This window comes from Prinia subflava, chromosome 1 (assembly GCF_021018805.1).
Source record: "Prinia subflava isolate CZ2003 ecotype Zambia chromosome 1, Cam_Psub_1.2, whole genome shotgun sequence".
Classification (NCBI taxonomy): Eukaryota; Metazoa; Chordata; class Aves; order Passeriformes; family Cisticolidae; genus Prinia; species Prinia subflava.
Genome location: NC_086247.1, coordinates 118,885,162 through 118,899,596, shown reverse-complemented (window position 1 = coordinate 118,899,596; position 14,435 = coordinate 118,885,162). Strand labels below are relative to the sequence as shown.

The following is a 14,435-nucleotide window of genomic DNA, read 5'->3' as shown; positions in this document are numbered from 1 at the left end:
TTTTTATGGTAATTTCCACAAAATATAATAAATAATTTTCCTGCAGTGGATGAAAACCTGTCTTTTATTCAAATTGTAGGTCAAACGCCTTAAAATGCTAAGTGCTGAGTCAACAGAAGAAAGCTGTTTTATTAATCTCCTCATTCATCTGCACTACATTGAAATATTGGGTCAATAGCTTTACAGGCTTTTTCTCTTGAGCAATTTCTTCTCAGCTATGGCCTTTCCTTTGACTGCTTTATCTATACAATGTATCAAGCTGAAACATTTACAGTGTTTTCCATGCATAATCCTAAATTTATTCACCCATAAGACTTGGGGATATGTGTATCTAGATCCAAGCTTCATAACCAGACCATTTCTCTGCCATAAATCAAAATCTCAGTTTGAATGCCTTGGCACAGTGAAATGAGAACTTCAGGCTGTATCTTACCTCTGTGAAAAATTGTTATGGAAAAATGCACTTGGTGACTGCTCTATACATTTTATTCTGCTTATTCTCTCCCCTCAGAAAAATGATTATTACTATCCAAGACTGTTTGACAGCGACAAGCCCTATGTTCCTCTCACTCTCCTTTTCCAAATTTATTTAAATATTTTAATGAACAAAGGAAATATTACTTCCCAGTTACAAAACTGGTCTACTATTTAGAAAGCCAACTCCAACATCTATATCTTGAAAAGATTTAGTTCTGCCCTTGAAGTTTTAAAGAATTCTAACTGGAGAAAAGTTTTTCCCCCAAGGAAATGATTGTACTACTGTCCCAATATTGTAGACATTTTGAAGAGCAGTGCCTATAAAGCAAGGCAAAAAAAACAGTGAGGCAAAAAGAACATCTGACTATAATGAACTAATAGTGGTAAATCTTGCGGACTTGCAGGAGGAGAACTTCAGTAAACTGAAAAAAAAATTTAACTGGAACTTCAGGGAAAGAGCATGCTTGTGTTTACTACAAATCTTACCAACTATCACACACTTGTCTTTGGAGTCTATTGTCATAGCCAGACTGAGGCATAAAATCTTGCTCAGAATGAGACAGGACAGGAAGCAGCAGCATGGCAGGTAATTCTCAGTGTGAAATATCAAGAGGTTTTACCCTCAAAAATGTCTCCTGCAAATCCATAAGTAAATTACATGCACGCTTCTTTCTTATAACCAAACTTTTGACAGTTCAAAAGCAAGGTTTTCATATAATCTTCCTTTTTTCGTCTAAGGTCAAATAGTGACAGCAAAACTTTAGTTAATAACTCATTTTTTAAAAACATAATTTGAACACTAGAGGACTTTTTTCGAAATGTCAGACTTGATTTATTAGTGTTCCCATTACTGAGCTTCCCTCGTCCATCAACCACTGCTAATTCAGTGTTCCAGAGCACACTGCTCTGGATCACATTCTGTGATCACATCTGCTTGGTATTGCTACAGCTTCCTCCCAAAATACCTCAGTACAGCTTTCAGTGACAGACCAGACAAAGCTGTCAAATCTCAGTGAAGGCTTATAGAGTAAATACTATCCCTCTGTACATCATTTAATTCAATAATTAATTACTACTCTAAATGTCTGCGTGGGGAGAAAATAGGGATTTTAACAATGCAGTTGTCAATTTATTCACGCTTGAAATACAGTAGTTCAAAGGCATGAATTTAAATTTAGGTATGAATTTAAATTTAGGAAATACCTTTAAGATGATCTCCATGATCATGAAAGCATTACACGCTAATATTGACTTCATTTTCAAACACATCCATACAACCAGCTATACTGATAGATTTTCTAATATACACACAATAGGGTAGGACAAACCTAAGAATTTTATCCATGAGAATACAAAAAATGTAACTAAATTCATTGTAAGGCTGATAAAGGAAGAATTCCTTTCTCATTATCCAATGAAAGGGGTAAAAAAGTAAAATACTAAATACCATGGAGCTCAACATCTGAAACAAGTAACAACACACAATTACTGAAATTTTAAAGGGAAAATGCAGTTAAATTACCAGCAGTTAATGGTTGCATTTGCCATCCCACCAAGGGCGTGTAAGAAACCTGGACCGGACACTACAAGACATACTCCTGGTCTACACAGAAAATACAAAAAGAAAAAAAGAGGAAAAGAGAAAAGCAAAGTGAGCACAGGGAATACCAAATAAATAATCAACCAAAAACTAGTAAGGTGCTGAAATATAGAATATTAAAGTTTTACTCAAGTCACCAAAACTCATGAATAGCTAGGAATTTGTATGAATGACTAAAGGCAGACATGCAAATCAGAAACTATGAAGCTGTATCAATCCAATTAGAAAGGCAAGTGAACAATTATGTGCTACCCACACAGAGGTGGGAAATATACATAGGCTTATCCTAACACAGCTCCTGACTTCTTCTATCACATTTGCTCTGCCATCTAATGTTTACAATTTAGTAAACTTATGTTTGCAGTTTTCTCAACTGCACTTTACCAATGAAGAAAGAAAGCTCACATTGGAAGAAGTGCATCTGATTGAACACAAATTTTACTGAAATTTAATTTAGGCAGAGACACTTGTTATTGCAGGTGATGAGACAAAAAATGGTAATTCTTAGTCAGCATTTCTTAACAGCTTTGCACACTCTTTACATACCTGCCAGTCAAATATCCAACAGCAGATGCAGCATAACAGGCCTGTTGAAAACATGGGAGTTTATTATTATATATACATTTAATGATATTTTGTACATAACTTTCAACAAAAATACTGAAAATAAGTAGGTACAGATTCTGCCCTGGCTATAAGAACTTAAACGTAAGTAAAAGCTCCATTTCATCCTTTCCATTATAAGATGTGTCCATGAAGATTAATATGAAAAATCTCAAGACTCTTCTCCACTTCTCTCCACATTGCAGGTTCCTGTTGTTACAGGATATTACATCAGAATTATTCTGGATCTGAAAAAGAAAAAACTCAACCAGTTAAAAAAACCCAACTAAAACCAGGGAAGAAAAACAAATAGTCCAAAACATGAAACTTCTGCTTTCCACTGCCTTCTGGACGAACATGGAAGAGGGATTTGCAAGAGAAAGACAACTAGCAGAAATGCAGACACTTCAGAAATATTGTATTTCAGAAATTAAGCAAAAGGTTGAAATCTCACATTGGAGAGAATAATTAGATGATTTGGGATTGTCTTTTACCAGCTGAGCTGGTGAAATACTTCTCACTCCACTTCAGTACTACACATTTAAAGAAAAATTGTATTTTGAATAAAAATCATGAAAGTAAAATCTACAAATGTTAAGATCTACAACATTAAACATTTGGATATAAATTTCACCTGGTAAAAAGACAGTATGTGATCAAAAAGTTTACAGGTGACAGGAAGAACTCAAGAATTCACATGTGACATTGCCCACTCTCTCATATTTTCATATTCCTGTCTTGAAATCATCAAGTTCTAACACTTAATGGAAAAACCCTCATTTTGCAGTATTTTGTAATTTTTTAAAGTAAGCTTCTGACTTTAGAACCTGCCTCTTTCATTTTTAAATAGAGTGGAGATTTGATTTTAGTTATAATTGAGTACTCTGGTGATAAGATGCCCACTTTGGTTCCAGCTGCCATCATTAAAGGGCTCTTGAGCCTGACTCCTTTGACTGCTGCACAAACTCTAGCATACTGTATGCTCACAACTAACTTAGGATACAAATACCAAGAGATTGCTTTCAATATGTAGTGACAATTATTATTAAAGATTAAGAACTAACATAAACAATGTGTGTTGTCAACAAATAATCATATAGTAAAGGGGGTTTTGCAGATTAGAACTGATCTGGGTTATCAGTCTTCAAAACAATCGCAGCAATCTCTAATTACACAAGGACAGGTGCAGAAAACACACGCCCCTGTGAAGTTGCAACACAGTTTTCACTGTTCAAAGGGCACATGGATGCAGGTGAACTGCTTCTGGCAAACTTAGGCTGTGTTACAGGCCACAGGAGACTGGCATATGGCTATTGGTAATGCTACTTTTAGCTTCATGTTTTCACCAAGTGTTTCTATTCTGCAGTTTTAGGAGCTTTTCACACAATCACTGAGGTTGGAAAAGACCTCCATGATCACTGAGTCCAACCATCTTGTCACCTGGGCCGTGGCACTAAATGCCAGGTCCAGTCATTTTTAAACACCTCCAGGGATGGTGACTCCACCACCGTCCTGGGCAGAACAAGAACATAAGGGTGACAACCAACAAGTACACTGCTTGATTATTATCTCATCATGAGATTTTATTGTGTTTTAACTTGTTTACAGGCCCTATTTCCTATAAACACTATTAATTAAAATTTTACCACTTTTACAGGGAAATCCTTTTGCTACATCTGGCCTAGAAATGAGGTAGAAACTCAACCCCTGGGAAAAAAATCCCTTAATTTTCCATATATCATATACAGCTGCCTTCACCAATAAAGAAGGCAGCTGTATACACATCCTCCACAGCCAGACCACACAACTGAGACATTTAAAACTATAACAGTATATACTGAGTATATCTTGAATATACTATATAGAACCTTTCACCCTTTGCCAAGAAATGACTCTGTTATTCACTGAGGATAAAGAAGAAACAAAACTCATTACAAGATGCAGCTTCATTCATCCTTTTCGACTCCCCAAAGAAGAGAAATCCTGACATTTTGACATTAAAACCAGTCTTTGTGCTATTTTTATTCCACTAGGCAAAAGCAGCACATCATTTATCAGCAGAATGTTCTTTGTCTCCTTCATCTAGTAAAGAGTAACAAATAGAACAGCATCTCATCTGGCAGTGCAAAGCAATCTTCTCTGTTAATTACAGACACACATGAAGAAATTAATTTTAATAATGTTTGTAACCACAGCTAAAACTAGAATATTTGCTAAATGGCCTACAGGAACATGAAGGTTGTGCCGAATTCCCAGTTCCTCAAAGACTCAAATACATCTTTTAAACATGTTTGTATATATTTGCCTCTCTCATATGTTACAGATTTTCCATAGAGACACACATTCCTCTAAATTCTCACATTCCAATATAATGTAAGGATTAGACAGCAAAAACATACAGCTCTCATCCACCTGATTTAGGAGAACTACTGTAACAACACTTTGTGGAGGACTGGGAGAATCCAAAAGTTTATTAACTACATCAATTAAGGAAAACTGGCAACTGCTGTAGATCAGGTATGGGAAGCTGCTGGTCTTTCTGCTACCAGTTCAGCAGCCAGCAGCCACCTCCCCATCTTGTGCAGCAAGCCTTAAAAACCATGTATAAACCCAAGGCTACTATCTTCAACCTCAGACCACCCAAGAAACTACTGAGATTAAAGAGCTACTGCTGTGGGAAACCAAACAAATGCAGAACTAGCAGCATAACACCAAAATGCTGAGGAGCTTGGCTCTTAATTTCTGACACCTACACAATCAAGTTGAAACATACATAAAAAAGAGAGTCTAAGTGTACGTTCATAGTTGGTTTTGATAGCTTGGAAGCATTATTACTTTCTATGGTTTGCTGTTCTGGGAGCTTTTAAAACATAGTTAAGGAAAAAAAACAGTAATTGTTTAAATTGTCAGAACGAGTTTATCAGTCAACAGGAAAACTTTCCTCTTTGGGCACTTGAGAACACCACACAGACAGGGAAAAAAAAGTAAAGAGGTAGGTAATGAAGTCCTAAAAAGAACTAAAATACTACCAGATGGAGTGAGAATGATAATATTGGAAAGTGGGTAGAAAGCTACAGAAAAACAAAAAGGTCTGGAAGAGCATCTCAAAACCTGGCAGATAATATCTGACAATATATCACTTGAAGGAGATAACTTTGATTTTTTTTTTTTTGTTCTCTATCATATGCTGTCTTTACACTCCTTTTTCCTTTTTTTTTTCCTATCCTTGCTCCCTTATTGGAGAATGACATTTTTAAATGAGAGAAGATGCAATTCCCTAAATAGAAAAGGAGGGGCATTTTAAAATGGAAGTGAGGAAAGAAGGGCAAAAAGAAACACTCAATCCAAAGCACCAGTGTTCTCCATTATTCCAAAATCACAGTGGCTGCTCCTGTGTAGGTTCTTTAAAGGAAAATTCAGAGACCACATTCTTTCTTGTAAGGAAATTAAACTGGGTTTCATTCCATTGTAAAACAGTTAAGGAAATGGCTGCTCCCACTACAGACATATACTTACAGCTTGTTCATTTCTCATTCCCACATACTTTATTCCAACCGCCTGGGCTGCAATTGCGATTTCAGTGACCGGAATACCAACAACGCCAAACATGTATTCGATGTTCTGTAAAGAAAAATGTTGGGAAAAGTCAGGCTGTTTTTTCCCAAAACACAACTCTAATAAGCACATGCCAAGCACAGGCATGCTAACTACCCAGGCAGTCTAAAACTGAGATGTAAGGTACATAGTCACAGAGAAGCCCACAGGTCAGTGTGGAAGCAGAGCTGGTGTTTGCAGCTCAGGCCTCTGCGGCTGTGAAAACCCTGGATTTTGGGAGTCTACAAGAGCACGGGGACAGTGGTTCAGCGCCTCAGTCAAGGTGCGTTTGGTGCTTTCTGCTGAGCAATTCTTACCTGGGTCATCTCTGCTAGGTCATTTTCCTGATTCTCAGTATGTCCTCTACTCTGAAAATGCCTCATGGCATCTTGTGGTTTCACAGTTTAATAGAAAATTAAGGGCAAAAAGCCCCCAGGACACGGTCGGGAAACTACCGTGCCCACAGAAACACAGAGATATAGAAGACTACGCTTATCTGGATTATAACTGAACTGCTTTTCTATGTTTCACAAGCCAAACGCAAAGTCTTCTCCCGAGACCCGTGCCAGGCCTGCAGCATCTCGAGTTTAGAGATAACACAGAGTTTTCGTCGCTGTAAAGGCGGCGCAGGAGGCACATCCGGCTGCCACGGGAGAGCCGCAGAGGAGCCTGGCCATTGCTTGGTGGTAACGGGGGATCAGCTGAGCTCGGGAACGGGGCAGGCTCTCCAGAAGGGAACCGGTGTCGGCCTGAGGAACGCCTTCCCGGGGACAGCAGCTCACGGCTGCCCCGGCGGCACCGTGCGGCGGAACCTCCCTTCCTCTCCCTCCCTCCCACAAAGCGGCGGGGGGAGCCCTGTCCGTCCGCCCCCGGGAGAGCGGCACCGCCGGTCGGGGTGAGTCCGGCCGCACACATTCACTCGCTGCGGGCTATCCCGGCCCGCAGGCTGCCGGTCCCCACGCCCGCGCTCTTACTTGCGCCCTGAGGGCCTGCGCAATGAGCTGCGCCCCGCTGACCGCCTCGCCCTCCATGTCGGCCCCGCTCCCCCGGCCCCGCCACCCGCCTGGAACGGGCCGGACCGGCACCCCGGGCGAAGGGCGCGCGGAGTGACTGACGGGCGTCCCGACCAATCAGACAGCAGAGGGGGCGGGCCCGAGGGACCCGCCCATACCCTGCTGGCGTGGGGCGGAGACCAGGACAGCTTCCTATTGGCTAGAGCGGGCAGCCAATGAGAGGCCGCGAGGCGCCGGCCCTGCAGCGTGAGGCTCGCGGCGCGGGGGGCGGGAGCGGGACCGGGCCGGGGCTTCCCGGGCCCGGCCGGGAGCGGGGCGGGCCGGGAGCGGCGCAGAGCGGGCAGGGCGGGATCGAAGCAGGGCGGGATCGCTGCAGGCCCGGCCGCGGCCCCCGAGAGCCCCAGGGCCGCGCGGTACCCGGGGCAGCCGCCCCGGAGCGCTCCGGCCGCGTGGGGCTGGTCAGAGGTGGCGAACACGGTGCGGGGCAAAGTGCAGGGGTGGCGTGAGGCGCCGGCGCCCGCCGCCGCCGCTCGCCAGGAGAAGCGCCAGAGCAGTGCGAGACACCCTCCCAAAGTCCTAGCCCGAGGATGGCGCACGCCCCTCCGTCCGGCTCTGCCCGTCCCGCAAGTGTCGCTGAAATGACACGGGTGACAGCGTGTCCCTGCCCCGCGCTCGGGCTTGTCCGTGCCACCCCCTCGGTTTGTACAGCCAAACCACTGACGAGAGCATCCATTCCTCGCTCGCCAAACAACAAAAAAGCATAGATAAGAAAAACTTTCACAAAACCTAATATAATGCAGCAAATAAAAGCAGTAGAAACGAGGTATCGGTGAAAACCCCCTTGAATTTGACTATATTTTATGTATTTTTAAAATATGTTGTATAATATATAGTAGAATGGCAGCAACATCACAATCCATGGTTATCATTCAACCTACACCCCACTATTTTTTCATAGCCAATTAACTATTTGCCTAGTAATGATTACTGTTTATGTGAGTATTTTTACTGTTTATGTTTGTGTTACTGTGCTATATGTTAGGCATAGCTTAACATTCATTTGCAATTAACCACTCAGGAGGACCCAGACTAGTGCTGTGCTACCTCTGCTTTTTCAAGGTCTGTTGGATTCTCCTGTGGGCTGTGCTACCTCTGTTATTTCAAGGTCTGTTGGATTCTCCTGAGTGTAGAAGTGCAAAGAAGGAGGGTACGTGTTGCTTTTCTCTGTGTGTACATCCAGCTGTGGTGACAGGTGACAGACTTCTAAGTTTCCAACGTTGTTGAAAAGCGAGTGACTGGATGCGTTACTTCTCAACACACTGAGATCAGATGGTTCTGGAAAGGTGAATAGGAAAACGGTCTGCAGTATGACTGGGGGAAAACAGACTTGCACACCGATCTTTTTACCCTTTGTGTAGAGCTATAACTGGAATATTCTGATTGCATGACAGTAATGCTGCTTGAAATATTTATATTTGGGCAACATGATCCTGCTGAAGCCTGTCTGTCAGGAAAAAAAACCCCATAAATCACAGGAAAGGGACATAAAAAGAGATAAAATTATAAAGCATTTCAGGTAATGAAAATTTAAAGTCATGGCTCTGGTGAGGTCACAGCTCAGTAGATCCTAAGCAAATTCTCTTCAAGGAAAGGATTTATGAGATGGTGTGGCACTTCCGAGTATTAAAAACATCCAGAGTGTGGCAGAGATGTATTTGGAATCTCAACAGCCTAAGGGCTGAGTAAACCCTGTTGGTATCCTTATTTTGGCTGGAAAGTTTAATACACCCAGGCCCAGCCTTGGGGCTTGTCACGGCTCTGTGTGTGAGAAGCAGTCCATGAGAGAGCAGAGTCCTGGTGTTTAGGCTGTCAGACAGGGGAAAAGCTTTAGGGAGCACTCAGGCAGGCTCAGCCATCATCTGTAAGACTAGCAGTAATCACAACCCAGGGCTGGATTCAGAGGAATTATTTGAGGTATTTTAGTTGCCCCAGGTTCAGCCAGATGAGGTTGTGTGGTTGTATGTTCAGTGCTAAACCTGTTGTGCACCTAAATGAGTAAAAGATTCAGATTAGTACTTTTGAGTGTTTCTGACCACAAGGAAATTAAATGTGGTAGAAAAGTAAGACCTCTCCAAGCATGTCTGTAAAATACATTTTTAGAGGTTCATTACCTCCTAATTTTTTTCTATTAGTGTGTTTGGCTTTTAAAAAAGGCAGTTTTTCTAATGCATAGCAATTCCATCTTGTGATCTGAAACTCTCCAACTTTTTCCATCACTAGTAATGATGAATTCTAATTACATCTTAGCTGACAACTTTTGGGAGCAGCTGACTGAACCCATTCCTGCCCTAAATAGGCATTTTGGCTTTGAAGGGGTGACAAGAAATAGAAAAGAGAGTTTTGTCAGTGAAGTGCAACAACACAGCTTGTTTATTTTCAGTATGTTTCTTAACTGTGAGAGGCTTCTAATCCCTGAATTCCCTCCTCCTGCTACTGCTTTATATCTTCATATGGGCTTTGGTATTTTAGTTGCAAAGCTGAGCTGCACAGGACAAGGAGGCCCCTCCATTCTTGGTATGCATGGCCAAATCATCCCACAAAAGTACTGAGTGTTTTCCTCAGCAAGCAGAATAGCAAGGATAGCTTGTCATACATCACTTTTCAAAACTGTTTATCTAAATGCAGTATCTTTAATCCATCTGATTACAGAGAGGCCAAGGTTTTATTCTGTTTTCATCACACTTTAAATAAATTTACCCTTGAAGGCATGTACATATGGACACAATGGCTAATTAAAGCTCAAGGAAATAGGAATATGTAGTTGAGCTTAGCAGCATTGAAGAGCAAAGTTACTCCTTAGAAGTGTTACTATTACATGTTAAGACATTTTGGCTGAGCAAACAAATCTTCTGCCTACCATGGGCACCAAGGTTATCATTTTGCTGTCCTACATAATGCTTTTTCCATTTGCTTATTGTGTTTAAGGAAAACAAAAAGCAGTATTGAAGATTGTTATTAGCTGCTTTTCATCCTGGATTTCAAGCAAAGAGATATTTTCAGGTAATTTGCCATAGACTCTTTTTTTAGGTACAAAACTACATTTACTATAACATGAATAAAAATAAAACTGTGATTAGTTTAGAATTGCTTTTCCCTGCTGAACTCCTAATGGGCTTTCATGCATGTGTCTGTCAGTCTTTATTTGCTTTGGAAAAATTCAGGGAGTTGTAGATCATAAAGATTGAAGGGCACTAAGAGTGTTTTGGAACATTTTTTTGTCTTGGATACAAGTTCCCAGAGAGCAAATACAATTAAAAAGCCAGTAACTGAACTTAGAGCTATCAATGTATAGCAGCAGTAGATCTCTCTGCACACCCTTTCAACTTCACTGATATTTGATATTTAATTTCTTAATGATACTAGTGGCACTGTGGTGACAAATACAGAATTCTCATGTTGTGGGAATAATTCTGAATAAAAAGGCATTTCCATAGTCTTTCTGAAGTGTTGCACAACCATTGACTGTGTCAGTCCTTGTTCTAGGTCCTTTCCTAACTTGGGAAGTCAAAAGGTTACATGGGGAGTCCATATTGCAGAGAGTGCTCCAGCCTTCCAGACTCAATAATTCTTCTTTTTTTTTCCTAAGAAAAGCTAACTAATGCAAATTTTCTTCCTTTTGTATAGATTTCTGATTTACTTTTATTATTATGAAAGCATTTTTAATCTTACGCATGGGAGGAATGTGGATCTGACTTGCACTCAACATTTTATAAATGTTAAAAAAAGCTGCACTGTAGGAGAAATATTTGCCCATTTCATATGTGGAGTTGGAATACAGTGAATTTGTAATCCATTAGGAGAGGCATTTTCATGATAGATGCAGCAGTAGTGTCTAGTGTAATTCTCTTGACAATTATCTGTTTCAGTATTGATAAAATAAGTCCTATTTCTGCTTGACTGCTAAATACAGTCTCCAAGTAATTTTAGGAAATGCAAATTTAAATACATCTCCCGTCACCGAATGGGGAGGAACTGCAAATTTGTGAGCTGCTTTAAACTTTTCTCAAAGATGTTTTGATATATGGTGAAATAATCTAAAATGAATGTTAACTATAAAGGGACACCAAACAAGGAGATCAGCAGAACGATGTATGAAGCTTAAATGCTTTTGAACGGGACACAGTTGTTTAACGCACCAGTGAAGATGAATTTAAGGTTTAGAAACAACATGCACGTGGTCATTCAGGAACTTAAAAGCACCACACTGCTGAGAGCCTCAGTTACTGATTTATTAAAATATGAATATCGATCTAATATCAATATCCAACTGTAACGGACAAAAGACTCTCTAACAGTTAAAGTTAGAAAGTGTATGTTTATTGCGACGCCTAATGCGCACTGCAAAGATCACAGGTAATTACAAAGCCTTTTATTTACAAAAATGTTGAATACACAAAATACAAATGCATATTCATACCCCTGTCACTTCCTCTTCTCCGCTTCGTATGCTAATTGACAAAAAAGGCTATTAAGCATGGGTAGTTTGTTCCCTGAAATGGGTCGGTGGTCCTTTTGTGAGGAGTGGTCACCAAAAGGAGGAAGTAAAACGAGTCTTCCTCGTTCTAAACTTTCAACCTTTTCAATGCAGATGTGATTGATGGCTGGTAGAACTACCTGTTTCCTGTTTTCCAGGACTATTTCAGTGGGTTTCTGGAAACAGGAGGTCTGGTGTTGTATTGATTAGTTTCTCTGTTTGACAAGCAATTAAATCCGGGGTAGCTTATCTTAAATCCGGTTTCTTCTAACCATCCTCTAACTTTTAACTGATTTCAGCAAAGCTTATCTATTCATTTCAACTAAATCAGCAACATCTATTGTTAACTGTAACCTTAGCTTTTCTCAAAGTTTCAAAATTAGTGTCTCATTACCATCCACATTTAACTGTAAATTTAAATTCCTGGCATGATACTTTGCTCAAGCTCCCCCACCTCACCTGTCTGGTTGGTTTGTTTTTTTCTCTCTAGGTTTATGGCCTTCACCATGGTGGCTGTGTGCTGGAAGCTGCCCCTCTGCCTGCTCCTGTCCCAGGCGGTCTCAGCAGGGAGCAGGGAGGGGCACTACGTGGCGGCCGTGTACGAGCACGAGTCCGTGCTGAGCCCGAGCCCGGCGGCGCTGGTGGGGCGCCGCGCCGCGCTGGAGCTCATGGGCAGGAACCTCGACATCTACGAGCAGCAGGTGCTGGCTGCTGCCCGGCAGGTACGGCCCAGCTGCGGGCAGCACCTGTGCGTGCCCCGCGTGTACACAGAGGAGCTGCTGTTTGGAGATAAAATTTCACATTTGTGTTCCCAGGCAACTAAAGCCGTATTTATATCCATAACTATGGTCTGGGTTCTCAGACAATCTGACCTGCCAGCAGCTCTGAAAAAGAATCAGGCCAGTTAGCATCCCGCCTGACTTGGGCTATTCCAAGCTTGGAAAAACACGCCCATCATTATTTAGTGTAGGGAAATTAATGTTCTATTTTGGTCTGAATACCTAAATCCTTTCTGCTTTCTTAAATGGAAGGGTTTCCTTGAAAATCTGTATTTCTGGCAGATGGCTTGGGTTTGGTTTTATGCCAGTGCTCTCAATGGAAATTCCTGAATGTTTCTAAAAACTAAGGAAATCAAATGCTTTGGAAATAAATGTTCCACTTTTAACAGCTTTGTGGAACTAAAGTTTTCCATTCCTTTCTCCTACCCACCACGGGTTCTCAGTCTAAATATATTTAGAGGAGAGAGACTAGTATTGCCAGCTGTTCTTCTGTGCAGCCCTCTTTCCTCCCCTCCCAAGAAGACCCAAGCTGATTCTAGTGACAGGAAGTCCTACACAGAGAAGAATTGATGTGTAATTTTCAGAGATTTGTTGTTCTGGGAGAGAATAATTACTATATTTATATAATTTGAAAACATGATTTTTTTTTTTTGAGAAGTTCATATTATTGGGCAGAAGAGAAATAGCAATTTTTATGCAGCCCTGCACCCAAGACACATACGTTATCCTAAAGCCATCACATAGATAACACGTTTGAGCTGACTTTTGGAATTTGGGGGACTAGTGCTGTGTCTGATTTAAGAAGAATCCACCTGATTTTTAGGAACAATACAGATCTCCCTGAACCTCAGGCAGAGCCTCTGGCATGGCTACATTTCTACCAGACTGTGCATTGCTTCCACAGTGAAGCTGTTTCTAAAATCAGCACTCCCAGTACCCTGTCCAACTCTATATTATAATGGGATTTAGAGAAGTGTCTTCATGCATGTCAGTCTGTATTTGCTTTGGAAACATTCAGGGAGTTGCAGATCACCCAATACCTAATTAATTAAGTGATGCTGCACCTTTGACAAAGTGTATCTGCAAATAGCATAATTCTGATAAAAAATTAAGACAGGTTTTAACATCGTCAGTCTCTAACCTCAATGATGACATTCTCATGACTTGTGTGAAGGGAGAATACCTTTGGTAAGAAATTAGATGCAGCAGTGTGTTCTCATTTGCATGCCCTTAAAATAATTTCAAATGCATTATTTTTCAAGATAAAGGTATGTGTCAGGTTAAATAAGTATTTTTTATACACGTAGTTACACACCTACTACATAGTTACACCTACTATCAAGTTGAAGAAAAGACATCTTCAAGCTGCATTATTGGCAAAACTTAATTGGGCTATCCTTAATTTTCTTTAGCTCTTTTTACCCATGAGATCCCCCCTTTTCCTTTGCTTTGCCCACAGAACATATCTTTGTTTTACATACAGGGGGCACAGATAATTGTTTTTCCCGAAGATGGAATCCATGGCTTCAACTTCACCAGAAGCTCCATTTACCCTTACTTGGATTTCATTCCACATTCACACTCTGGGAAGTGGAATCCCTGCAGGGAGCCCTATTTGTTCAATGACACAGAGGTAAACGTAGGGGTGATGCCTGCAGGGGTGGGATAACTGAATGCTCCAACAAGGAAATAGTTCAAGTTGGTTTGCTTAGGGAAGTAAGCAAGAAGTTTAAGAGCTCCTAGTACCAGATTCTGTTCTCATGGATGCTCAAGCTCTGCTGGTTTCGTTCTTAATAGAGGAGGGTTTAGATCCACACATGCAAGGAGATCAGTTG

General features: G+C 41.1%; 2 protein-coding genes across 13 annotated transcripts in view; one reads left to right on the top strand and one right to left on the bottom strand.

Moving 5' to 3' along the window:
• HACL1 (2-hydroxyacyl-CoA lyase 1) overlaps window positions 1-7,398 on the bottom strand; it is a 21,100-nt gene extending 13,702 nt beyond the window's left edge. Inside the window, exons 1-4 of one of the 2 annotated variants that reach the window (XM_063409475.1) lie at window positions 7,249-7,398; window positions 6,197-6,301; window positions 2,624-2,664; window positions 2,000-2,080 (exon numbers count right to left, since the gene is read on the bottom strand). In XM_063409475.1, coding sequence (XP_063265545.1) covers window positions 2,000-2,080; window positions 2,624-2,664; window positions 6,197-6,301; window positions 7,249-7,305 — 284 coding nt within the window. In that variant the 5' untranslated portion in view covers window positions 7,306-7,398. Of the gene's footprint in view, window positions 1-1,999; window positions 2,081-2,623; window positions 2,665-6,196; window positions 6,302-6,591; window positions 6,794-7,248 lie in introns of those variants that run through there. The other variant, XM_063409464.1, reaches the window with a different exon arrangement.
• BTD (biotinidase) overlaps window positions 6,791-14,435 on the top strand; it is a 19,416-nt gene continuing 11,771 nt past the window's right edge. Inside the window, exons 1-5 of one of the 11 annotated variants that reach the window (XM_063409515.1) lie at window positions 7,112-7,169; window positions 8,407-8,494; window positions 10,273-10,347; window positions 12,312-12,543; window positions 14,084-14,233. In XM_063409515.1, the coding sequence (XP_063265585.1) occupies window positions 12,316-12,543; window positions 14,084-14,233 (378 nt within the window). In that variant the 5' untranslated portion in view covers window positions 7,112-7,169; window positions 8,407-8,494; window positions 10,273-10,347; window positions 12,312-12,315. The other 10 variants (XM_063409497.1, XM_063409488.1, XM_063409521.1 and 7 more) reach the window with 10 other exon arrangements.